The 27,718-nt window shown below is 44.2% G+C and overlaps 1 protein-coding gene across 2 annotated transcripts in view; it reads right to left on the minus strand.

Annotated features, from left to right (window-relative positions):
* Positions 1-9,155: 9,155 nt before the first annotated feature.
* Positions 9,156-27,718, minus strand: part of IL20RA (interleukin 20 receptor subunit alpha) — a 38,210-nt gene continuing 19,647 nt past the window's right edge. The window contains exons 2-7 of one of the 2 annotated variants that reach the window (XM_024113097.3): positions 23,256-23,385; positions 20,774-20,952; positions 19,797-19,972; positions 16,947-17,091; positions 15,957-16,096; positions 9,156-13,423 (exon numbers count right to left, since the gene is read on the minus strand). In XM_024113097.3, coding sequence (XP_023968865.2) covers positions 12,479-13,423; positions 15,957-16,096; positions 16,947-17,091; positions 19,797-19,972; positions 20,774-20,952; positions 23,256-23,385 — 1,715 coding nt within the window. In that variant the 3' untranslated portion in view covers positions 9,156-12,478. The remainder of the gene's footprint in view (positions 13,424-15,956; positions 16,097-16,946; positions 17,092-19,796; positions 19,973-20,773; positions 20,953-23,255; positions 23,386-27,718) is intronic. The other variant, XM_042848194.2, reaches the window with a different exon arrangement.

A 27,718-nucleotide genomic window follows, 5' to 3' on the forward strand; every position in this document is an offset into this window, starting at 1 on the left:
ATAAGCGATGGCCACATTAACACCACCCTATACCGAAAACCCACCAACTGCTACGCCTACCTTCATTCCTCCAGCTTCCACCCCGGTCATACCACACGATCCATCGTCTACAGCCAAGCACTGAGGTACAATCGCATCTGCTCCAACCCCTCAGACAGAGACCAACACCTACAAGATCTTCACCAAGCATTCTCAAAACTACGATACCCACACAAGGAAATAAAGAAACAAATCAACAGAGCCAGACGTGTACCCAGAAGCCCCTGCTACAAGACAGGCCCAAAAAAGAAACCAACAGAACTCCACTGGCCATCACCTACAGTCCTCAGCTTAAACCTCTCCAACGCATCATCAGTGATCTACAACCCATCCTGGACAGTGATCCCTCACTTTCACAGACCTTGGGAGGCAGGCCAGTCCTCGCCCACAGACAACCAACCAACCTTAAGCATATTCTCACCAGCAACCACGCACCGCACCATAACAACTCTAACTCAGGAACCAATCCATGCAACAAACCTCGATGCCAACTCTGCCCACATATCTACACCAGCAACACCATCACAGGACCTAACCAGATCAGCTACAACATCACCGGCTCATTCACCTGCACGTCCACCAATGTTATATATGCCATCATATGCCAGCAATGCCCCTCTGCTATGTACATTGGCCAAACTGGACAGTCACTGCGCAAGAGGATAAATGGACACAAGTCAGATATCAGGAATGGCAATATACAAAAACCTGTAGGAGAACACTTCAACCTCCCTGGCCACACAATAGCAGATGTAAAGGTAGCCATCTTACAGCAAAAAAACTTCAGGACCAGACTCCAAAGAGAAACTGCTGAGCTCCAGTTCATTTGCAAATTTGACACCATCAGATCAGGATTAAACAAAGACTGTGAATGGCTTTCCAACTACTACTACTAAGCAGTTTCTCGTCCCTTGGTGTTCACACCTCAACTGCTAGCAGAGCACCTCACCCTCCCTGATTGAACTAACCTCGTTATCTCCATACTGATTTATACCTGCCTTTGGAGATTTCCATTACTTGCATCTGAAGAAGTGAGGTTCTTACCCACGAAAGCTTATGCTCCCAATACTTCTGTTAGTCTTAAAGGTGCCACAGGACCCTCTGTTGCTTTTTACAGATTCAGACTAACACAGCTACCCCTCTGATACTATCTCTAGGAAAGTGTTTTCTACTGAAAGCCCCATGACCTTCCCCCACCTCCCAGGTGGTCTTTGGACTCTGCTCTCAGCTGGTAGCCGAAGCCTGGGCAGTTTCGGACCCTGCTCCCAGTTCAGAGCCAAGGTTAGAAGCCACAGCAGCCCCCTGCCCACTCCCTGCCGGGAGCTGGGCAGCCTTCTCAATTTCACGGTTTGGCCCTGAATTGACAAGGCTGCTCAGCTCCAGGCATGGAGTGGCCAGTGGAGGCCTAGAAGCCGGGGCAGCTGGAACCTGCTCCCTGGTGGTGAGAAGTCCCAGGCAGCTTCCCCCAACTCCTGGTGGGGCATGAGGGGCTGAGAAGCCCCAGGCAACTTCCCCCCGCTCCCAGCAGGAAACAGGAGGGGCAAGAAGCCCTGGACAGCTTCTCCTGCTCTCTGCGGGGAATGGGGAGCAGAGGTGGGGGGCAGCCCTCTGGGAGCCCAGGAGCCTGTGGGGCAGCCAGGTTCCTGGCAGGGAGCTGCTAGCAGAGTTGAGAGACTTGGCTCTCAGCTCCCCACACTGCCCTCTTTGGTTGGTGGAAGCACTCCTGGTAAGGACACGCATCACTGACCCAAGGAGGGTAGTGTGGACATGCACTATCACAGTAATTACTGTAGTGGCTGTAAGTCAACCTAATATAGGTTTGTAGTGTAGACATACCCTTAGGCCTGTTCTACACTACAGTGTTAGGTTGAATTTAGCCGCGTAGGTCGATTTAAAAATGAATGCATCCACACAACCAACCCCGTTCCATCGACCTAAAGGGCTCTTAAAATTAACTTCTGTACTCCTCCCCAGCGAGGGGAGTAGCGCTAAAATTGACTTTGCTGGGTTGAATTTGGGGTTGTGCGGATGCAAATCGATGGTATTGGCCTCCAGGAGCTATCCCAGAGTGCTCCATTGTGACTGCTCTGGACAGCACTTTGAACTCCGATGCACTAGCCAGGTACACAGGAAAAGCCCCGGGAACTGTTTGGTCAGTATGGCAAACTCAGCAGCACAGGTGACCATGCAGTCCCCCCAGAATCATAGAGCGTAGAATGTTTCTACGCGCCCCCTATCATCTCCGTCCCTGAGGTTATCACAGATTAGAAGGCAAAAAAAACGCACTCGCGATGACATGTTTTCTGAGCTCATGCAGTCCTCCCGCACTGACAGGGCACAGCTTAATGCATGGAGGCATTCAGTGGCAGAGGCCAAGAAAGAATTAAGTGAGCACGAAGAGTGGAGGCAGGACGCAATGCTGAGGCTAATGGGGGAGCAAATGGACATGATGAAGCATCTGTTGGGGGAGCAAAAGGACATGATGAAGCATCTGTTGGAGCTGCAGGAAAGCCAACAAGAGTACAGACCCCTGCTGCATCCACTGTATAACCGCCTACCCTTCTCTCCATGTTCCATAGCCTCCTCATTCAAATGCCCAAGAACGTGGGGGAGGCTCCGGGCACCCAGCCACTCCACTGCAGAGGATGGCCCAAGCAACAGAAGGCTGTCATTCAAACAGTTTGATTTTTAGCGTGGCTACAATAAGCAATGTGGCCTTGTCCTTCCCTCCTTGTCCATTAGCTCTTTTTTTTTAATTAATAAAGAAAGAATGCATGGTTTCAAAACAATAGTTACTTTATTTCGAAGTGGGGAGGGTGGTTGGCTTACAGGGAATTAAAATCAACAAAGGGGGTGGGTTTGCATCAAGGAGAAACACACACAACTGTCACACCATAGACTGGCCAGTCATGAAACTGGTTTTCAAAGCCTCTCTGATGTGCAGCATGCCTTGCTGTGCTCTTCTAATCGCCCTGGTGCAAAACGATCGTCTGCCGTTGCTTTCACGGAGGGAGGGGCGACTGACGACATGTACCCAAAACCACCCGCGACAATGTTTTTGCCCCATCAGGCATTGGGAGCTTAACCCAGAATTCCAATGGGCGGCAGAGACTGCAGGAACTGTGGGATAGCTACCCACAGTGCACCGCTCCGTAAGTCGATGCTAGCCATGGTAGTGAGGACGCACTCCGCCGACTTAATGCGCTTAGTGTGGCCATATGCAATCGACTGTATAAAATCAATTTCTAAAAATCGACTTCTATAAAATTGACCTAATTTCGTAGTGTAGACATACCCTTAGTTAAGCTAAATAGATTGAGCTCTTTGAGTCAATCACTACGAGGCATGCTTTCTAATCCTTTAATTATTCTCATGGCTCTTCTCTGAACCCTCTCCAATTTAGCAACACCCTTTTTGAATTGTGGACACCACAACTGGACACAGTATTCCAGCAATGGCTGCACCAGAGCCAGGAACAGAGGTAAATAACTTCTCTGCTCCTATTTGATATTCCTCTGTTTATGCATCCCAGAATCACAATAGCTCTTTTGGTCACTGTGTCACACTGGGAACTCATGTTCAGCTGATTATCCACCACGACCCCCAAATCTTTTTCAGAGTCACTGCTTCTCAGGATAGAGTCCCCCATCCTGTAAACATGTTCTTTGTTCTTTGGTGTGCTCAGAAGAGTGGGGACTTGACAACTGAAGCACCATGTCCTTGGCAAAGTGTGAGACTTCCCAGAGTCACTATGAATTGTAGGGCTTCACTAGGGGAAGCCCTAGGGAGTGACAACAGCTATAGGCTAACAGCTGCAAAACATAGGGGAAAAAGAAGAACCAGGTGGAAGAAGAAGGAGGCAACCAAAGGAGTCCTGGACTTATAGAAGAGTTTGGTTTGAGGGATGGGTGAAGGTTCATGCTTCTGGTTGTACAAGTTTTCCCATCTTTAGTAGCAAATGGATTCCCTATGCTCATATCTTCCTTAAGGGTAAGTTTTCAGAGTATTGCACAAGGCTTCAGTTGTGTGACTCCTGTAATAAGCAGCAAAACAGCATTGCTAAAACCCCGCACAACCCTTGGAAACCTTGTCGCCGATGGTCAGACTTGTCCACAAGAGGGTAGATGGGCCCCTAACTCTCTTATACAGACAAAATTGTAATTTAATTCAATGGGCAGTTTGCCTGAGGAAGGACTGCAAGGTTTCCCTATGAAGGTTTACCTCTACCGCCAGCCCCCACCCCTTGAGCAACCTGTTGCAAATGTCAGGGGCTAGCTGTGTTAGTCTGTGTCCACAAAAACAACACTGGACTCTTTGATGTTGCAATTGGATGCTCCTCCCCTGCTTGCACAGAAGAAGCCACAACGAGGACACCACGGAAGTTACTGCTGCTTTTAGCAGTGAAGACCCACTGTATTACTGACATGATGTCACTGAGGTTTAAACTCATGTAAGAGACTAAAGTCTGGATTCTCTGCTGGTGCAACTGTGGGCAGTGGGGCGGGGAACGAACCACAACGTTGAGGCTCCTTGATCCTGAGGCTGGTTCTATATGAGTCCCAGCCATGGACAGCCTGAGGGCTGCTCTTTTCTACATTGGTTGGCTATGGCCCCCAAACTGGGGCTTGCTGAAGTGCAACCTCACTCTGCCCCAATACTGTGGGATACACAGGGGTGGCATTTTTGCCCACCCACACCACACCAGCTCTACACCCAGTGGGGCTTCCTATACACTTGGGGAATCGTCAGCTGAGAAATCCCACCAGAATTCGGTCAGAGCAGTGACAGGGGGATGGAGTGGGGCAGAGAATCTGGCCCCAAACAGACAATGTAGCAATGGAGGCTGGATGCTGGGCTGTAACAAAAATGGACAAGGCTGCCCAGAAATTTAGCTTAAATTCTCACCTATTTGCTCCTTTCCAGGCTTCATAACAGAGGGAGCACTGGGCGCTGAATAAGGATGATTTTGAAAGTCAGTGGGCATTTGGGGACCTAATGACCAGCTGTCCCTTTGAAAATCTTCCCCTTAGCTTCTGGTGACAATGGGATTTAAGTACACATCTCCCCCTTGCTGCATGAAGGAAGCTAAGCTATGCAGGGGGAGTGTGAACCAGCTGGAGTGAAGCAGTAATTCATCACCTGAGCAAATTATTACTGTACCTCATCCTTGCCTGTTCCCCTGTTATTCTTGGTCACCCCTTTGCTGGGGCAGGGACTTTAAATGTTTGCGAAGCATCTAACATGCTATAAAACCAACACAAATAATAATGGATTCCACTGGTTCAAGGAGACACACTTGTCTGTAAGAACAAAGTTCACAGTCCCAGGCATGAGAATAACCAAGGCCCCTCTCTCAAGGCTGAGCTGGAGTTTTCCAGCTGTCAAAGCCTAGATTTTGTCGGGAAGTCCTGGGAATTTCTATGAGCTTTGGAAGCAGTTAGTCCTCTGGCCCTTAGAGACTGGATTTGATGTAGGAATGACTGGATGAAATTCTATTGCCCGTGCTATGCAAGAGCAGATTGTGATTCCTTCTGGTCTTAGAATTTATGAATGCCATACATTTCCCACAATGGGATCTCCAGCCTGGGCCAGCTGCCTCTTAACCTGCTCCTGCCTCCTAGGAACACAGCACTGTTTGGGTAACACTAACATTCCAAAGAGGTGCATTAGATACAACTAAAATCATTTGTTGTGCTGTGTGGGTTTCAGTTGCATCTATAGGATGTCAGTGAGAACTGTCAACCTTCTGTGGTTTCTATCAGCAGACCATCCTCCCTTTCATGTATAGGAAAGCGACTGCTTGGCATCAGGGGTCCTTTGTGATCCCTTGCTGGGGCAGTAGCTACATAGTAACCAAACTCCTGTCAAGGGATTGAAAAGCGTGAGGACCAGTCCCATTTCCCCAACACACCCATCCACTGAACTTCTGCAAAAAACGTGTATATTCTTATACTCCGCCAACTCTTGTTTAACTCAGCAGTCCTTGGCAGCCCACCTCCCTGCAGCCAAACAGCCATGGGCTTGGCTCAGAGAATTAATTAAAGGGAGTCCCCATGGCTGCTTCTGTTATTTGGAAGAAGTCATCCTGTATCTTGGCAGCAGAAACTCCATTGTCTCCTGGGCTTTCATATTGGCTTTGCCTCTAGTACACTACAGCCCCTGCTGGGCTGCTACACTGCACTGACATTACAACGAAAGGACTGCAATGTTAGCATGTACCTGATATAATGAGAAGCCCAATAGGTGTTTTTCCAACAGGCAAGCCAGGAGTTAAAAGCAGCAGTCCAATGTAGGATGCAAAATCAAGGATAGACCTTGCCTGATGTTAATGGCTCAGCTTTACAGTCAGTATCTAATCATAAAGGACTTGAACCACAGGCAGGCACTAATCTGGCTGGAACAGTGAAAAAAGACCATTAACTTGCCCAGTTCATCTGTGTATTCATAGCTGAAATACTAATGTGATGTAATAGTTACAGCCATCAATCTCTCTTGGGTCTGCCAACAATCCACAGATCGTTAAATATAAATGCTTGTTAAGGTGAAAGTAGTTTGGGAGGGGGATAGAGACATATATTGTGTCTGAAATAAGCCCTAACACTTTCCCTGGTAAAGAAAAAAAGGTTCTAACATTTTTTTTAAACAGTACTTGAGTTTAACCTGATAATTAATGTTGGCAGGATGTAACCACAGGGGTTTTTGCTACTCAGTAAGGGCAGTGCTGTGGAAGGCTACAGAAATAAGGACAATTTTCTCCAGCTGATTCAGCAAGAGTATTGAAGAGCCCATTTGATTTTTCATTAATGACCCAAATAAAGTCACTAGATGCAGTGCCAAGCTCCAGAAAGTCATGAAGAAAATGGGAAGGTGGCAAACTTGGGCAAAAAAGATTTCTCTCTTCTCATCAACACCTGGCTTCACTTGATTCCATAGTTTTCAACTCACTCTTTCTCCCATCCATTAAAAACATCAAAAGCCTATGGTACAATCATCTAGGTCTATAGATACAACCACAAATGCAATGATAGGGTCAACAGCCTGTCTTCAAATGTGACATTTTCTTTAGGTATCCATTTTCCCTATGTGGAAAGATTCCCCCATCTGTCAAAATTCTTTATGCTGTCACTGGCCTCCAGCATGATATTTTCAATCTTCAAGCTGTTATCCCTCCTCCCTCCTTTTAAAATAATTGAAACAGTTTTTTCTATTACATAGGGCCCTCATTTGGGAGTCAGGAGACCTGGATTCTCCCACTGATCTGCTTTCTGACTTTAGGCAAGTCAGATCACTTCTCCCTGTCTGTCAAACCTTTCTACCTTTCATTTGTCTTGCCTATTTAAGTGCTGTTGAACTGATCTCACTTTTCATATAAAAGTGGCTTAGCCCAGCCTCAGGGGCTTTTGATTTTACTGTAGCACCAGTCACTGAAAGAGATGCTTGGTAGGTATTGGTGAGTCTATGGTCAGGCTAGGCTACAGTTCAGCTGTTGCCTACCTCGCTGCAGGTTTGCACGTACTCCACTGAAAAGCATTCAGAAATAAGTAGTAATCAAATCCAATTGGATGAAACAGAGCCATCTGCTGTGTATCTCTGGGATCAGAAGCGAGAGAATACACTATATTTACAAAACAAGTGTCACTGAGGTTGCTTGTTTGGTTCTTTAAATAAATTTTTCAGGAACACTGATGTCAGTGCTGCAGCAGAAAACCTGGAGATAAATGTTAACCCAATGATGAGAAACAGGTCTGTCATCTTATTGATGAAAACCATAAGCAGTAAAAAGCAAGTAAAAACACTATACCAGCCAGTTAATTGATTGTGATTGCTGTAGTTTTCCATTTACTGGAATATTTGACTTTTGAACAGAAATGTCGCTGTTGCATCAGAAAAGAGCCTTCATTATCCACTCCCCAGGAAGATGGGCATTTTAACATCATCTCCGGCACTTAAGATGCCAATCTTCTAAAGTAACTAGTAGTAACATTGCCCCACCACCTCTCAGTCTGTGCCTGGTAGGTAGGATAACCTTTTCTCACATATGCAATTGGAAGGGGTAGCAGGTATTGGAGGATACCACTAAGTAACATCCTAGCTGATATTTCATTATGAGCCTCATAGAAGCCCTTGGAAACCATTCTGTTCATAGTCTTTAAATTTTCTGAGTCCCCATTTCGTTCATTATATTTTGAGGTAGATCTTTGTTCTACATAGAAATACCCCAGCCATCTGCCTAGCACTAGTGCTGTAACGGTCATCCCCACAAACCAGGGGGAGGCAGATGTGATCTTTGCTTCTGACCACTTTTCACACTCTCTACTGCGAAGGGAGGCTACAGAGCTCGATCTCTTTTTGGTGAAAGTTCAGGGTGAGGCATGTTCTACTCCATTGTTCCCTGACAGGCCATGGATATGATGCATTGGGTCTGAGGCAGGAAGTGAAAGATCTTGCCAAGATCTCCCTTGAAATTAAACAGCAACAAAAGGAAGCTAACTTTACTATTCAGTGCTTAACCACATAGCTGGACTTGGGGGTGATGTCTTAAGCAAGAGGGTTAAAACATCTGTTGCAATAAGAAAGTAACAGCATTCGAAGAATTGGCCCAAAGGGTGTATCTGCGTGTCTCCCTTTGCAGGATCGGGGTCTTAGAGACCAAGATTGGGCTTTTACTCCTGTGGTATGTCCCTCATTTTAAAAAGTGAGGATTTTTTCCAACAGAAATGGGCTTCAGTCAAAAGCCTGGATTCAAAAACTCCACACCCCACCCACCAGCCAAGAGTGTGAGAGAAATCTTGATCAGCCTCTAAAAAAATAATGGCAATGAAAAGCCAGGCTGTAACAGTTTCAATATGCAAAGTAGCTGGGATTTCCCTCTGCTGTTTGGGCTGGAACAGCTTGCCAGTGAATAGCCTCAGCTTGCAACATGTTGCTTTTAATTTCACTTTTAATGATAACAAAACTGCTTTAGGGCCACACATTTTATATATAGATATATGTAAGATTACAAATGTAAGTTCAGGTTACTGTGTTTGCAATTTAAAGGTAAATAAAACGCTATTAGCAAGAGAAGTGACTCCGCAGTTTATCATACACTAAACAGAAACATTACCTTCTATATGTTAAAAATAATCTTAAAACTTTATTAAATATAATGACAAAGGGAAAGATAACAGTGGTCTGAAGATCAGATTATCTGGGGTTGATTTCTAGCTCCACAGCTTATCATACTTGCTATGTGTCTTCAGTCAACCTTCCCCTGCCCTCTGCTTTCCTGTCTGTAATATTGGGGTAATAACACCTTATTTAGAGTGGAGTCTTGATGATACTTTGTTTAATGTTTGTAAAGTGTTTGGGGATGATTGGATGGAAAATACTATAGAATGGGGGTAGACAAACTTTTTGGCCCGAGGGCCACATCTGGGAATAGAAAGTGTATGGCGGACCATGATTGCTCACAAAATTGGGGTTGGGGTGCGGCAGGGAGTCAGGGCTCTGGCTGGGGGCACGGGCTCTGGGGTGGGGCCAGAAATGAGGAGTCCAGGGTTCAGGACTGGGCTCCAGGGCAGGGCTCCAGCTGGATGTGAGGGCTCGGGGGTGGCAGGGGATGAGGAGTTTGGGGTGCAGGAGGGTGCTCTGGGCTGGGATCGAGTGGTTCAGAGGGTGGGAGGGGGATCAGGGCTGGGGCAGGAGGTTGGGGCATGGGGAGAGGCTCAGGGGTGCAGGCTCCGAGCAGCGCTTACTTCAAGCGGCTCCTGGAAGCAGCAGCATGTCCCTTTTCTGGCTCCTACGTGGAGGCATGGCCAGTTGGCTCTGCATGCTGCCCCGTCTGAAAGCACCACCTCTGCAGCTCCCATTGGCTGCGGTTCCCAGCCAATGGGAGCTGCAGGGGCGGCGCTTGAGGCAGGGGCAGCATCCAGAATTGAGCCCCCCCTGGCTGCCCCTACACGTAGAAGCCAGAGGGGGGCCATGCCGCTGCTACCTGGAGCTGTGTGGAGTGGCTCCCGACCCTGCTCCCTGGCTGGAGTGTTGGAGCAGGGCCCTGCTGCTGCTTCTGGGAGCTGCGTGGAGCAGCTCCTGACCCTGCGCCGTGGCTGGAGCTCCGGAGCGGGGCAAGCCCCAGACCCCGCTCCCCAGCGGGAGCTTGAGGGCCGGCTTAAAATAGCTGGTGGGCCTGGCCCGCGTCCCGTAGTTTGCCCACCCCTGCTGTAGAAGGAGAAAGTATTAAAATCCATAATCAAATATACAAATACTGCATTTAAGGATCAACATTCAGAATAACCACAATGTATTAAACTGATAGAGTTAATAAAGATTAAGTTTCCTGATGTGTGTTGATATTTATTCAGAACTATTTCCATAGGGAATTCGCTTTTAAAAAATGGCATGAGATGGCCCATGATTTGCAACGGGAAATAAGAAACCACAAGTAATTTTCAGTATTGCTTTTATACCAGGTTATTGCCACCAAGCTGACCTGCTTTTGATCAACTGCCGCACAACATTTCTTAATGCCATTTGATGCATTTATTGTAAATCAATCCTGATAATTCCTGTTTATGTTAGGTGCTGGCCGCTGATAAAGCCAGCACCTGCACAAATCACTAACATAAATGAGAATTGATTCTGGCACTGTGAACGTCACTGCGGGAGTCATGCTGGTGAACTATTTCTTTCTCAAGCTGTCATTGGACCGCAGGATCAGTAGTATCTTTGACCTTGATGAATGAGTGGTTGTAACTTTCACAAGGGAATAATTAACAGCCAGCCCAGAGTCAGATTTATGCCAATAGAACTTCTAGTCTTTTGAGTGAAGGAAGATCTTACACAGCCATTGGTAAGCAGTTCCAATTGTTAATTACACTTGCTGTTAAAAAAAGTGTACTCTAATTCCAGTTTTAATATTTCTAGCTTCAACTTCCAGCCACTGGCCCTGGTCTATACTTAAAATTTAGATCAACCTAGTTAGGTCGCTCAGGAATGTGAAAAATTCACACCCCCGAGAGTTGTAGTTCAGCTGAGCTAACCCCCACTGTAGACACAGCTAGGCCAACAGAAGAATTCTTCCGTCAACCTAGCTACAGGTGCTCAGGGATGTGGATTACCTACAGCAATGGAAAAACCCCTTTGGTCAATGTAGGAAGTGTCTACACTGCGGCACTAGAGTGGCATAATTGCAGTACCATATCTGTGCCACTGAAGTGCCTGTAGCGGAGACATGCTCTGGGTCTTGTTATGCTTTCATCTGCTCCTCTATTATAATGATATCTTCTCCAGATGTTGGTACTTATGAACCAGGATCAAGTTTCACCAACGCTGAATGCAGAAGTAACAGCACCTGCTTACTCCGATTTAATATTCCCCGTTTATCTGTCTGAGGAATGTATTGATTTTTTTTTATCTACAACATTGCACAAGGCGCTCCTATTCGGTTAGTTAACTTCAGTGACCCCCTGTCGCTGCAACTATGCTTTCATGTGAAAGTCTTTATTTTGTTGCTGATTACTTTGGCTTGATAAAAGCACCTAGCCTATTTTAATAAGATTGATTTAAGGTAATTAGAATGTTTAAGGGTAATATATGCACTTTCCTTGAGGATGTTAAAAGTGTCACCAATAATTTACTGCTACTGCATTGATAGAGATTGGTATAGCGACTGTGGCGTGGCTGATCAGGCAATAACAGTATTTCTGTTTTTCCACCATTGTTTAGATTGTAAACATTTTGGTGTAGGGACTATCTTTTACTAAATATTAGTACAACACTAATACAATGGGGCCCAAATCTCATTTGGGGCCTCTAAAAGCTTCTATAATATTAATGACTACCGTAGATAATGTTTCTGCAAAAACAATATACAGTGGAAGTTGTTAATTCCCACAAAAAATTGGTCTTTTCTCCCCACCTCTCAGTAAAGATTTTATAGTAGAGGCAGTCATGAGTTTATTAAAGCTTGATCCAATTCCCAAGGAAGCTTACAGCAATCTCTCAAGCGACTTCAATGGGGGCTGGACGGGGCCTTTAAATAAGTCTACTTATTTTTACCAAAATATGTGAAATTTCCCATGGAAATCTGTCATGGCCCTTAGAATCCTTGTGGCAGAAGATGCCTCAGATTCTCTCTCTGCTTCCTTCCTATTTTTTAATGATGTATTCAGTGCATAGTGAGAAAAGCTTCCTAACATTTCCTAAAAATAATTGTTTTCAAGCACAGATCATTTGTTTTAATATGTATAACATGAGGAAGACACCAGAATAATCCTTATAGAGCATCCTCTTTACAATACAAGTCTTCAAAAAGATGACAACATAGCAGAGATTAGATAATGCCGGTACAAATCCAGCCTCTAGGCCAAATCGAGCCATGATTGGGATGAAACAAATACCTTTTGAAGGTATAAAGAACAATTTACATTTAACATTTAAAGTCTTGAAGGAAGCCTGTTCAGTCTTCCATTTTTACATGCAAGCCCCATTGCTCCTTGAATTGCAGGAGATATGGTTCTTGGTCTACTGATGGCTCATCAGACGCCTGCCTCTTACAGAGTTTGGACAAAAGCCCCTCTTTAGCAGGCTGATCACACACTTCATGCTCAAATACTTCTTCATGTGCATCACTCTCAAAACTGGACAAAGTAGGTATATAAAGTCTTCCAGTATGAGGATCCCAATCTATTAATATGGTCTGTTCATCCTCCTCTTCTACCTCCATTGTCCCAGTTTGGTCTTGGAGGCTCTGTGTTATTGTTCTTAACTGGGGACAGTAAGACTGTCCTATTTTTTCAGTACCCAAATCAAGCTGTGGATCATCCAGTAGTTCCTTTGGTGCAGCAGCCTCCTCCTCCTCCCAATTGAGTTCTTTTAGTTTCTGCACCGAACACATGTCTGTAACCCGCACATCAAGCTGGGGACAGTATGACTGTCCCATTTTATGGTCAGCAAAATCCCTCAAAGTGATCTGTGGCTCATCTAGCAGTTTTCTTGGTGCAGAAGACTTCTCTGCCAAACCACATTCTTTTAGCTTTTGCACAGGAAAAAGGTCTGCAGGCCTCACATCAAGTTCATACTCTACAACCCCTTCATTCCTTTGACCCAAAGCAGAGTGGAATCCATGTTGGCATATCCCATATCGCTCAGAGTCAGGTAAAAATTTCACATCTTCAGAAGTATCAACCATGTGTTTCACTTCCAGTGCCCTTTTCAGAGGCTTATCATCGACTCTGCTTTCGTCATGAATGGAACTGCAACTGTGGCTGGTCCTGCCTATTAAATTAACGGTTTCCTGGGAAGTCTTGTACTCACCCATCATATTAATAGTGATGAAGTTAACCACTATTTTTTCAGAGGGGATAAAAACCCTTTCATCACATTTATCGGTGTAGTGCAATACCTGGAATAGAAAGACATTTTGATTTAAAAAAAATACAAGCAATACCATCTAACTGCAACTTATTTGGCATCTACTTTTAAAATGTACCATTAGGTCCCATCTGGTCAGGGTTCAAGAGGAGAGGAAGGGAGAAGTACAAAATGGCCCACTCTCTTTAAGTAGCGACAAGAGGAACTGTAAGTCCACTGGTAGGGTCATTCAGTAAGCTTCCGTCTTAAGGCAAAGTTCGCAGTGCATTCAGTAATCAGGCTTACCTTCACATTGGAAGTTTTGGTTTCAAACACAGGACTGAGAGTCCAGAGGTTTGTGTTCTACTTTCAGCTATGCCACAGAGTGCATTTGTGACCCTGGGGCAAGTTACTTCACCCTCTATGCACCTCCATTTGTAAAATGGAGATATCACTAGTTACCTACTCCTCACAGAAGTTGTGCGTGTCATAATTTGCTTGTTAGCATTTGCAAGGTGATCCAAGATCTTCCGATGGAAAATATTACAGGATTGCAAAGTACTAGTTAAATAATAGCTGTACTTAGGTTTTTTCCAGTTTGAGAGATATTACTGGTGTCTACCAGCAATCCTCATTTTAAGTACAAAGAACCTCTCTCCAATCAGCAGACCCTTTCAAATGCAGTAAGTGCAGCCACTGTAAATAAAATACGTCCAGGGTGAAAAAAAACCCCAAAACCAGAAACCATGAAGCTGCCTTTTTTATTGTTAAAGTGTAGCACTTCAATGCTCAGTAAAATGAGAGACTAATACCACTAATCTGAGAAAGGTGTAGTGTAGCACAAAAGCTGTTCCAGAAAGTTCTCCTAATGCTCTTCAGTTCTGACTTGAAACATCTTGGTTATTCTACCTCCCCATGGCTAGAGACTCCCAATCAGGAGAGGAGTTTGCAGATGTGGCAAAATGGTGGTTGAGATATGGACTAATTTTCACTTGTTACTTAAGTCATGATTTTAACTCAGATGTCGAGAGGTGGAGGTTGGAGAAGATGTACCTTCATGGGGTCTGGCCACAGCAGCAACTCTGAACTCCCCTGAGTGCAAAGGCTGCCCTACGCTAGTGACAATGCCAGTTCTGGTCTCCCCAGATGAAACTAGCTCCATATCAGAGGAAGGGAGTGGCTCAGTGATGGTCCAAAACCAGCACAATGGTTGCACTGCCCCATGGTTTTTGAAAGTATCGCACCCTCCTGAGGCACAATCCCTGCAAGAACTCTTGTAAGATGCTGCACCTACAGCACCAACCCTGCCATGGTGCTGTAGGTTTAATCCCATCATTCTCTCTACCTCCTTCAAACCCTCCATGCCATCCTCTGTCACGGAGAGAGAGTTAACATCACAAATGAGAGCTGGTCCACACTGCAAAGGTAGGTTGGCTTAACTATGTGGCTCAGGCCTGTGAAAAGTTTCCCACCCTGTGAGATGTAGTTAAGACAACCTAAACCCTGTGAAGACACCGCTAGTTGACGGAAGAATTCTTCTGTTGACCTAGTTACCATCTCTCGCAGAGGTGGATTTACTACAACAATGCAAGAACCCCCCTGTCGCTGTAGTACATGTCTACACTACGGTGCAACTGCAGCTGTGCTGCCATAGCATTTCTAGTGTAGACATACTCTGAGTCAGGTATTTTTTTATGATGGTCCATCAGTGTTTGTGCAACTTGCTGTGCAATATCTAGGAGATAAAGTTCTTCTTTTAGGGATTAGAAATGAAACCTCCCACACTGCACCCTATTCTTTTAAAGATATTTTCTTTAAAAAATTGTTAATGTAATAAAATGAAAGAGAAAAACTTGTAAATGTTTTTACATACATCTTTGGGCTATCTAATTAGTAGTACAGTTGGATGCTAGTAGAATAATATACAAAAGCAGATCTAACTGAGATTGTACTGTATTTGAAATATACTAAAATTGAAAGTTAAGTAATGTGCCCAGTGCAGACATGCTAAATCCTCCAGAAACATAATTAAACAGTGAACTGGAGTAATATCTAGTAATAGTCCAAGACAGCATCACTATTTAATTTGGTCTTGACTTTTTGCATTTTTAATTCTCTCCTCTATTTGGTGATGAATTAATCTAATTAATAATTTTTGCTCACTGAATCCTCTCCATAGATCTCCCTGGGTAAATATAGAAATCTTTCCCGCTTACTAATGGCATTTGCCTCAGTGCACCTTAGTCCTTGCTTATAGCAATGACCCTTTCCAAGACTAAGAGAATAGTTCCATTTTGATGTTCAGTAACTTTGGGCATCTTTTTAGGAAAGACTGCCAGGCAGTCATGCCTAACACAGGCACAGCTGTTAATATAGGAAATACAGAAGAATGAGTAAAATTAACACCCAGCATGTGATGCTCTTTTCTTGATATGAGTGGGACTTAAGGCACTGATCCTGCAATATGTGGCATGCAGGCAGGCTGTAACGCTCACATGGAGGCTTAGTGAATTCAATGGGGCTCTGCATAGGTGCAGTGTAAATGGCAGGACTGGGGCCTTAGTGAGTAAATGAGGAGCACTTACCAGGTTAGCCGGATGCTTTTGCTTGCTGACATGAATATACCTGTGCACATAATAGCCTGCCATAGACATAATGAGGCCTGTTAAAATGATGGGCAGAATACATCCAAATACGATTGTTATAGTCTGCTCTACTGTTGGGTCTGTTAACAAAACAGAAGTTATTGCATTATGTAGTTTACTTCTTAATATTATGAGCTGTCCCAGGCACCTGTCACACTGCTGTCTAGATGGAGGATGTGAGTGTGCTGCATTCAGGGATTTTTGGCATCTGTAGGGGATGAAAATGGTGACATTTGATCCAGAGACCAAATTTTGATAATTCCACTTGTCTTTGCAGGTGGAACTAGCTAACCTAACTCACCCTCACTGTGAGAAAAATGCCTACTGAAAGAACAGTTTTAATCCTGATTTCTCTCAGATACAGAACCCTTTTTCTTCCGAGAAAGGATTGTTTTACCCAAAGACCTCAGCTTCATGCAGCAGAGCTGAACAGTCTGCTGTGTTTCCTGCTGCTATTGGTGTAGGCATACTCCTGAATGCTCTGGATTTGAAGACTGGTGGGTAAGGAGGGAGAGAGAAAGAGCGTGCACGCTCACAAACGGATTCCAGAATCCATTAAACTGCAACAAAGACCATAGGCTACCGGGGGAAAGAGAATAGAAGGTGATGAGCTTTATGCCCTGAGGAACAGCCTGCTCACATATGAAGTCATGTCATGTGAGCCCCAGTCAGTAGGACCACGTGTGTTTTGCAGCCAGGGGAAAACATTTTGGGAGATTCTTCATCAGTACAATGGATCAAAATCTGGTGGGGGAAGAGAGAAGGGGAAACTTTCCAAAATCAGGACTGCCTCTTTCATTTGGCACCCTAGGCAGTTCTCACCCGCACCTATTCTAGAATTTTCCCTGTTTTAGCAAGACATATAACTGTGATAATCTCAAACTCTGATCTAAGTTTCATTCTCTTCACATGTTGCAGATTTGTACATACCTTTCAGAGTAGCAATGCAATGTTCTTTGGAAAATCCACTGAGCAAAAGTGGTGTTGTAACATATGTCTGTACATTGACACAGTAAACTGTATTGGATTCCAACCGGGGCACAACCAGTGTATTGTTTTTAATAGAGAAGACCCACTAGAAAAAAGAAGAAGATAACTTTTATTTAGAGCCTACCCTAAAACACAGATGATGGATTTTATTAAAACAAACAAAAACAACTTGGAAAGAGCTACTTCTAACCATTATCATGAGGTAGACCATGAATCCTAAATTATTTCCATTTTTCTGAACACTAATGAAAACAGAATTAGTTATTACATTACCTCATCTGAGCATTTTACCTTCTATTTAATATGTTCCCCCCAATGACTGACACCTGACTCCTTGAATCGTTTGTACTGTCTTTATTTTTAAATATTCTCTAATAAAAATTTAATTCTGTAATGTTACTGACCAATTCCCCCTTTACAGAAAGGAGAGAAAATGGAACACTACTAGCATATACTCAGATGGATATTGCGATATACAAGAAACATCTCTCTGGTCTTTCTGTAGGGCGTCCTAACAAGGTCCAATAAGGTTACATTTAGTTTTCATTTTAGGTAAACTCATTGAGGCCAACCCCGCTTCTACCAGAGTTAATGAGAGTTTTAACTCGGACTTAAATAGGAATCAGAATGAAGCCCTCTCACTTCTCTATGGGCCTGGAAAGCTGGACCATTATTGAACAGCACTAGTGGAGTCCCACTATGTTAAAAAAGCAAACTGTGATGTCAGAGGAAAAAAGGCTGCCAAGAATGTCTAGCCATAGTTCATCTGTGGAATAACTGCAGCTTTTAGGCATTTTAAAGAAATAGCATTATATTAATATGGAGCAGCTGATAGGGTAGTATAAAGAGTCATGGGTGTAGACTGGTAACCGTAGTCATGAATGGTGAATCCACAAGTGAATTATGCAGGACAGCTCAAATGAGTATTAATAGAACCTTCACACTACACCTTTTATTCTCTACGTGCCACACGTTACAGGAAGACTGCTTAAGACACGTGTTCAAGTTTTACAATACATTTTTTTAAATTAGGATAATTTGTTAAACTCTGCTTGTTAAACTAGGTGCCCGATCTTGGAGGCAAATTAAAAATAGCGATTACATTTAAAACAGCCGCAAAAGATCTAAAAATAACTTTCCTATCTATAAAATTGTTATAGCGTCAATGGCCAATATTTTGGCACTTTGAAGGGCTTGCACCTAATGATGTCCCCTTTGAAAGTTGGGCATCTCCCCTCTCCAATGATATAATGCACCTGTTTCCAGCCCTGCAAAACCGTGAGAAATTGGACCTCGCCAGTAACTAAATTTGCTTATCCTGCACTTCACGGAATTGTACTTTGGAAGAGGTGTGCGTGTGTGTGTGTGTGTGTGTGTGTGTGTAGAGAAGGGGAGGGGGTAGAAATATTTTTATAGCAAGTCATTGTTTTTTCTTATGTGCCTGCTTGAAGCTGCTCCATGATTTGGAATATTAGATTGAATCGGGTGAGATGGATTGGTGGGCAGTGTTCAGATGTGGTGGTCAAAGGATGTGGTTTATCACACAAGTTTTACAACCAGATGTGTGGCATTGTGACGGTGTGGACTAGACCCAGAGGGAGGCCTCAGGGTCCTGCCACACTTGTCCCAGGAAAAGAGCAGTGGAGAGGTCCTCCAAGCAGGCTAGAGTGGCTGCAGGGAAAGCAGCCAATCAGGGCTCAGGAAGGCCCTATAAAAAGGAGCTGTAGCGGCAGAGACAGACAGTTTCCTGCTGGAGTTAGAGAAGTACAGATGGTGCTCCTGGCTGGTTAAAGGAAACTGCAGGATAACAGACAGCTCAGTGGTAGTATGGACTGGAGAGCTCCTGGCTGGCTGCTAGGCCTGAGCTTAGAAGAGCCCTGAGCTAAGGGTAAGGCATCAGTGAAGGGTGGGGCTGCAGGGAAGTGGCCCAAGGAATTGAAGGCAGTTTTGCTAAGGGGACGTGGTAGTGCACAGCTGCTATTCTTAGGGTCCCTGGGCTGGGGGCCTGGAGTAGTGGATGGGCAAAAGGCCTACATTTAGACAGCAGTAAGCCCCCAGAAGGAAGTAAACTGTCAGGAGGCCCAGGTGGAGAGCTAGGACCAGAACAGACTAAGAGGGCAAAACAATTGTCTCTGAGGAGGAAGCCCTGGGGGTACGGCCTGATACCAGGACTGGTTTAAAAAAAAGAAGATGCACGTGGCCAGAAAGGGGCATCAGCGAGAGGTGGGTGCCATGCCTTTACAGGCATGTGCAGAATTATATTTCAATAAATGTGTTAGCATATAAGCCTGTTTGTCAGCCTGAGATAGAATTTTGGGTTTGACTTTTTGATATTCTTATATCTTGTACTACTCTGTGTGAAGAACAAATACACTGTGTGTTGCATTTCCCACAACCAGATGGGGCTTTTAGTACAATGAGAAGAAATAAGGGATAGAGCAGTTAAAGTATTACAGGATATGGTGGGAGTGTAATACATGAGCGTACACTGGAAGGCTGCCTGGCTCTTCTCTCAAGGCAAGGTCAAACAACCAGTTGGGAGGGGCCAGTGGGAATTGTGGGAGGGGGAAGGTATAAAACCCTAAAAGACCAAAGAAATGCCTGTCCCTGACCTTAGCACAACCTGCACTTCGGACATCTGGTCTTCCGCTTTCGGTCTGCGTGACAAGAACCAGGGGAGAGGGTGAAAGAAAAGTGAAGTAAACCAGCCATGCTATTACTTACAGTGCAAGTTCCATAAACATGTGAAAAGATTTAATATGTACTGTTCGATCGCCTTTTCAAGCTTACCCTTTTCTTTGTTTTTTTGTTGAGTACAGACACATTATATTGCAGGCCAGAGTAGACTTGATACAAAGATATAGATTCCTCTTCAGGGGTTCTTTTCCATTTCTCAGGAGCAGTCAGAACTATTGATATGGATTTTTCAGTGGAAGACACAGTAACTGCTGGTGGATCAATTTTAGCTGGAAAGATAAGTTTATACACTTGCATAAAGCAATTTCAGACAGCAAAGGTAAATTTGATATGACTACTATGATATTAAAATTTCCTAAACTGTGGATGATATTAAGTTTCATTATAGATTTTGGGGACTTAACTGTAACTTAGAATAATTCCTTTTATATTGTTAGAAATGCATTATCTGGATAAGCAACTAAGCCTTAATATCAACAGTGTGGATACTACTGGATTGGGAGTTTGGGTTAGGAATCCTTGTGCCTAGCAGACTAAAAAGCCTTGAAATTTACGATTTGACTTATGTCAATGTGCATAAGATTTCAGCTTACTAAAATGAGCTAAGTTACTAGGAATTTCTGGAGAGCACTCAGATTGTCTGTCTGGCGCAGATGAGAGACATGGCACTATACGTTATTGTTATGGACGCTGCCTGGTTAGTAGGAGCTATAATGTAAAAGTATTATTAGGGACTGCAGAACATTTTTTCTTCTTAACGTGTTCTCCAAACCATACATGCACTGTTGCCAGCTTTTCAAGTAGAGTGAAGTATTACCATACCTTCAAACACTGTTCACCTGTTATTCAACACATAGTAGATATATTTCCAAACATACTTAATATGCAATTGGCATAGAAACTCAAATTCTTATCAGATACACTCCAACTAGTTCTGTCAATAGCAAAAACAGTTTTGACATGCTAGGAAATAAAAGTTTCTTCCTTTGCACTTGAGGGTGAGCATGCAATGTTAATGTTTCACGATGTAATCACAGCTATGAACCCCTAACTTTATTGTCTTTCCTTACTATCAGTGAGAGGATTGAACCGTGCAGTTTCTGTCCATCTGGAACAGTTGCCACTGAAAAAGGCTTTTACACTTGCATAGTATTGGTCTTCGTGGTTATATGTTTCGTTGGAGAGGTCACACCATCTTCTACTGATGTTCTTGCATTCTGACTTTTTAATCCATTTACCTATGCCGTATCTGCATGAGAGAGAAGAGAGAGCTGAACAAGAACCATGGCCAGAAACATAGTAGTCACCTGGTAAACTGCACATATGAAAAACAGAACTTTCTGCTCACAAATCTCAGGCAGCTACCATTTGTATTGATGGAGATTTCCCAGTAGCGGGTTGTAATTACAAAGGGTTTACATCTTCTTTATAAATCAGTGCAATACAATTACTTACCTGCCATCCACCAGAGGGCAGTAGCGAACATACACACTAGTTTACGAGCTATATTCCAGAGATGTAATTAAGGGTGTGTCATTGCTCCCCTGACAATCTCTATTTTAAGGGGTTATCATTTGGATGCAAAACACATAAGAGATCTGTTTATATGACTATAAAGTTCTGCTCCTTGGGTCCTGTTTGTCAGTCTGGTTGGGCCATTTTGTTCCCGAAACCGGGCTTAGCCAACCACTTGAGGATCTCACTACTCTGAGGGAATGCTGATGCTACGAAGGCCCAGACTCAAAAAGGTACTTAGATGTCTAAATGCCAGATTTAAGTGCCAAAGTCTGTTTTAGGCGGAGATTCACAAAACTCCCACCAAACCCTGTAGGTGCCTAAATTGACTCAGTGCTTCAATTTTCAGGGTAAAAGTTCCCTGGGTGCTTACGTTTCGGCCTTCGAGCACACACACTACCACATTCCTCTAGGCATCCAGATGCCCATTTGAGAGGCTGCCTACCAGATCGGGTCCCATTCAAAAATCTGGCTGCTGGAGGAGCTTATGGAGCCGGCCTTGCAACTTTTAGCACAGTGGTTAGTGGTTTTTCCTGTGGGTGCTTTGGGGCTGGAGCACCCACAGGAAAAAAAAAAGGTGGGTGCTTAGGACCCACTGGCAGCCGCCCTATCAGTGCCTCTCCCTCTCCCCAGCACCTCCTGCTTGCCGGCAGACCCCGCTGATCTGTGCCGCCCCCTCCCTCCCAGAGCCTACTCCTCCCTCCCAGCGCCTACCGCAGATCAGCTGTTTTGTGACGTCAGGAGATGCTGGGAGGGGCGGAGGGGGGAGCGAGGGTGCAGCTTGCTCCGGGAGGGGGCGGAACTGGGCAGGGAAGTGGTAGGAAGAGGAGGGGTGGGGGTGGAACAGGGGTAGGAAGAAGCAGGGTGGGGCATTGGAGGAAGGGGTGGAGTGGGGGCGGAGCCAGGAGAGCACTCCCGGCAGATTAGAAACTCGGTGCCTATTCCCAGGTTCAATTCCACACCTTAGGCAGAGGGGGAGAAAGGATTTGAACTTGGGTCTCCAATCTCTCTAACCATTAAGCTCTGGCATCTTCTGACCGGGATCTCAGTCAGTCTCTCCTGTTGAAGCTCTTCCACATATTTAAAGAGCCACTGGGCTGGGGGGGAGGGGGGAGAGAATGGCTGTAGCCTGGTGAGCATCACAACACCTAAATATCTTAGTTACTCTAGCTATGCTATCCCTCCAGCTAGCACAGAAAGCCAGGCCAAAGGAAAAGGGGCATGGCATGGATTCTCCTATGCCTGGTTGCTGGAACAACTCCTGGAAGCCTTTAGCAAAAGGCTTAAGTACAGCAACTTGCAGGTGGTCTGAATTTGGCTTCATGTTATGACAAAGTTATTACAGTAAGAAAGGGGTAAAGTCACTTAGTAGCGCGGGGTAAGACAGAAGCATTGTCCATCATCAATACTATTCAAGGGCCAAATTCTTCTGCCATCATTCCCATTGAATAGTATCTTACTACACAAGTGGTAATGGTGCTTCTTAATGTGGGTAAGCATAACCAGACTGTGGCCCTAAGCCACATTCTTAGTCATTCTGAGTCAGATATAATCCTTCACAGATAAAGGCTTGATTCTGATCTCACATATATTGATTTTACACCAGCATAACTCCATTAATTTCAATAGAGTTACCTCTAATTTCCAAGTGTATATGAGATCAAATTCCAAAGAACAGGCACATTCTACCTTCTATCAACTACCATATCCCATGCACAAGTGTTAACAATTTAGACAGTTCCTCTATGATTTGGATCCAGCCTCTCTATGGCACAATGTCCCTTCATCTCTTCGTCTCATATCTCTGTAATGCCCCCATAAGCTCTTATTTTATACCCTTCACATATTCTGTCCTCACACTTCCTTTAACTGAGTCTATACTAAGTAATAACAAAATACATAGTTTCAACTATTTATTTTTATTTACATCTGCAAGCCCTGATTCATTCTCAAAATTAGTTTTCCATCCCTGCCTTTGCATAAAGGTGCCTTTAAATAAGCTACCAGAAAGGGAAAAGAGACAACTGGCAAACTTACATCAAATACTTCACCTTATAGAGTACTCCCTCTCCTAGTTCTTCTGGTGGTGACCAGTGCAGGATATTCTTCAGGTTTTTAGATTCAAAATGGACATTTCTAGGACTGGGCAAAGAACAGTACAGTTCTGCTGGAAAAGAAAATTAAAAAGGAACACTATCACTAAGAATTGCAAAAGACATTTGCTCCAAAGCAAAATTTATTTATTTATTTAAAGAAACCCTAAAATGTGCAACATTTCTTTTTTCCTGCCAAAAAGCAGAGCTGTATTGGTCATGAAACCTGGATTATTTTCTGAGTTGTCTCATAGGAACTGCCCTACTGGATCACACAAGAGGTCCACCTAGTCGAGTATCCTGTCTCTGATAGTGGACAGCACCAGACATTCAAAGGAAAGCGTAAGAACCACAGAGTATGCACCTGTGGGATAACCTGTCCCTCCTATTAGATCTCACTCTAATCTTTAATAGTTAGAAGATGGCTTAAACCCTGAAGCAATTATTTCAACCTATTTGCCAGGCAGGCTTACTGTTCTGTAATCCTCTGGAGCCATTTTAACCTCCCTGGAGCCTTTTTAAAAATATGGGTTACAACTCATTCTGGCTCACTGAAAAATACAGGTTAGAGAGGTTTTTTTTTTATTTGCAATCAGCTATTTCCCAAAATAATATTGTGTGTGTGTTTTTTAAGAGCTCTGTGTAACTCAAAAGCTCGACTCTCTCATCAACAGAGGCTGGTCCAATAAAAGATATTATCTCATCCACCTTATCTCTCTAATTGTTTGCTTTTGTGAAACAAAACTATTCTACCTGAAGCCTGTGTGGAGAGTTCCTATGTAATAGCAGCCTTTCTTGGTTAAAAGAACATTGTTTTGAGTCATGCTGCTGCATACCCTTATTATAACACTGCTGTAAACTACGATCTCTTATTATTATTTTTATTATTACTACTGAGACAGGCGTGATCCAGAATAGTCGGCTTCTAGTGTACAGTTGCTGTGATAGTAATAATTTTGTTACGTTATTACCTTTAACATTACTCGCTGACACTTTGTCTACACTGGAACTTCATGGGCAAAACTTCAGGTGTTTTACCTCCTCCGCCCCCACCCGAACAACAAAAGTTTTGCAGACGAAAAGCGCCGGTGTGAACAGCACTTTGTCCTTTGTCGGCAGGAGTGATCTCTGCCCTGGGGCCGCCCAGCTGATAAAGCTGCTGCCGCTCGTCGAGGTGGAATATTTTTGTTGGCAGGAGAGCTCTCTCCTGCTGACAAACAGCAGCTACACAGCTGTGTCGCTAAAAGCTGCGTAATGCAGACACAGCCTGAGGTTACAGTCAAGATTCTGATCTTACTTACACAAGTGTAGAGCTGTATATCTCCATTGACGTCACTGTCTGTATTCACCCAGACATAAATCAGACCCTATGTTATTAGCTACAGGAGTGTTACTCAGCTAAATTACTACTCATTGAGCCAGTTCTTGAAATAAAGGATTAAACAAGGAATTTAGTTTTGGTCTAATATGGGCCTCAGCTCAGCAAAGTACTTAAGTAAGTGCCTAACTTGTAGCATATTTCCATGTCAATGGGAAATCTCACATGCTTACATTCCTTGCTGAATTGGGGCCTTAATGAGGATATCATAACCAGGGGCCAAACGGTGCACTCTTTACTTGCAACTCAATCCCATGTGCCTCCTGCCAGGAGTATTGTTTGACATCACTGGAAGCTGAAGGCACTCAGCAACACTTAGGATCAGGCCTGAAATTTCTGAAGTTGGACAACAGCACAACTGTCTTCTTTGCATTATCTCTTGTCATAAGTATGAGGCTACAAGAGCATAAGAGGGAATTAAAAAAGGGAATCTGTGGCCACTCTGGACTTTTCAAGGCCCCCTAAACCCATCCTCTAGGGATGTAGTTGTAGTTCTTCTTTAGCTGAACAAAGAACCAGAGGAATGAGGAAGTAAAACATTATAATGTAATGAACAACAGGAACCTAACAAAAGGGTTAGTCCTTGTGGTGAAACCTGACCTTGTTACTGCCTTAAATGGCCTTAAATAATTATTTGAAGTTTATTTCAGTATCATTTAAATATTTATTCTCCAGATGTGTAACACTTAATTACAATTGTGGCACTGGTCTATAAATCAAATCAACGTCACCACTGCTCCCTTAACTGACTTCTCTCACCTTAGGATTTCCTAAGGCCAAACTGTAAAAATGAAAGTAGGAAATACTTTCCAAAAATCAATCTGAGAATATTATATTGTTGCAATTCTACTGGGGCAGAGTTAAAGTTACTGCTTTTATTTGAAAGAGACTTTCTGGTTTAGGGTGGAAATATAATCTTAACTCTGAATTTTCTAGTCTTCAAAATATATATAAACATTTTTGAAAGGTAATACACAGTCAAACCACTGGTATGTGCCTGTATGCTTAACTTCGCCTTATAAATATCCTCCACAAATTTCTTGATTAATGTTGCCTCTTTTTGGCCTGAGCGGTAAGCCAATATTTGGTGCCTTGCACGATTGTTGCAGATAGGTAGAGAAATTAATGATATGAGTTATGTATTTCTTTGGTGCAATCCTGTATATTTACAAAGAATGTACACAAAAGCCAAGTACCCTTAATGCAGTAGAAACAAACCAACAGCAGGCACTTTCCTTGCTCTCTCTTTCCGAGTCTGCCTCCCTAGTAATTTCTGTGCCCAAGAAGCCTCTCTGCTCCCTCTCAGGGCCACACTAGGGTTGCCAGGTGCCCAGTTTTTCACCAGAAAGTCCAGTCGAAAAGGGGACCTGGCAGCATCTGGTTAGATGTACTGACTGGACACCTAAAGTCTGGTTACGGAGGGTGGGGGGCACCGAGTCATCAACCTGCACCAGCCCATGCTCAGCTGGAGCTGCCGCCTACCTGCATCTCGTGGGCAGGCAGGCGGTCTCTGCATCAGGCTGCAGCTCTGGAGCAAAGGGAGCCCAGCAGGGTGGGGAGAGGGAGAGGATCCAGCTACAAGGAAGGGGAACGGGGAAGAGCAGCAAGTGACAGGGGGAAGGGAGTGAGTGAGTGAGCAGAGGCGAGACCTTGAGGGAAGAGGCAGAGCAGGGGTGGGATGTCAGGGGAAGAGGTAGGGCAGGAGCAGGGCTTCGAGGGGAAGACGCGAGGCAGGGTGTGATTGTCATCAATTAGAAAGCTGGCAACCCTGTGTTACACTTCTGACTGCTTAGCTTGCTTTCTGCTGGCTGCTTCTTGCTTTTTTGTCTCACACACATCTTACAGATACATGAGCTATAGGATTATTAGGCAACCACTCCCATAGAAACCCCTTTTAATCTTCTAGGGTTACCTTTTGCTCAGGCCTTGTGTGGTGGCTTCTAATGTTTCCAGCGTTCTCACAACATAAAGAGGCAATTAATTGCTCCTTCCATTTAGCCTGAAAGAATGGTGCTTAGGACACTAGAGTGACCAGACAGCAAATGTGAAAAATTGGGACAGGGGGTGGGGGGTAATAGGAGCCTATATAAGAAAAAGACCCCAAAATCGGGACTGTCCCTTTAAGGTATGCATCCAAAGAAGTGGGCTGTAGCCCACGAAAGCTTATGCTCTAATAAATTTGTTAGTCTCTAAGGTGCCACAAGTACTCCTGTTCTTTTTGCAGATACAGACTAACACGGCTGCTACTCTGAAACCTATAAAATCAGGACATCTGGTCACCCTATAGGACACTCACTTGTATTAAGCAGCTCTGTGTTCTTATAGATCAAAGACCTGCTTGATGGTTGCCATTATCACCTTCCAGCATAATAAGAACAATCAGGGATGACCTGGTTTGGACAAAATCATCATCACAGGTAGATTTTCGAAGATACTTAGGTGCCTTACTCTCATTGAAACTCTACCTCTCAGTCACAATTGGCCCTAACCCTCTTATTGAAAATGCCCATTTCCACCCTCCACCTTCCCCTCATTGTCTGGTGCTCAAACCCCAAAGTCCCCAGCTTCTCTCTACTTTTGAAGATCATAGTGGAGCCCATCAGGCATGATACAGTCATAGGCCAGGTCTATGCTATAAATGTAAATGGGTTGAACTACATCGCTCAAGGATGTGAAAAATCCACACCCCTTGAGCAACGTAGTTCTACTGACCTACCCTCTGGTGTAGACAGCCCTATGTCTATGGCAGGGCTTCTCACCTTAACATAGCTACTGCCTCCCATGGAGATAGATTAACTATGCCAAAGGAGAAGCTCTCCCTTTGGCAGAGTAGCATCTTCACTGAAATGTTACAGTGGCGCTGCAGCGTTTTAAGTGCAGACCTGCCAGTAGTTGTGCTGGGCTACTGTTTCTTTCACATTTCCCAGCACTCTGATGCAGTCTTGTTAGGTCGCATGTCTGATGGCGAAGCTCCACAGCACACAAGATTCCAACAATCAAATGCTACTTGCCCTAGGTCACCCTGTCAG

This window comes from Chrysemys picta, chromosome 3 (assembly GCF_011386835.1).
Source record: "Chrysemys picta bellii isolate R12L10 chromosome 3, ASM1138683v2, whole genome shotgun sequence".
NCBI lineage: Eukaryota > Metazoa > Chordata > Testudines > Emydidae > Chrysemys > Chrysemys picta.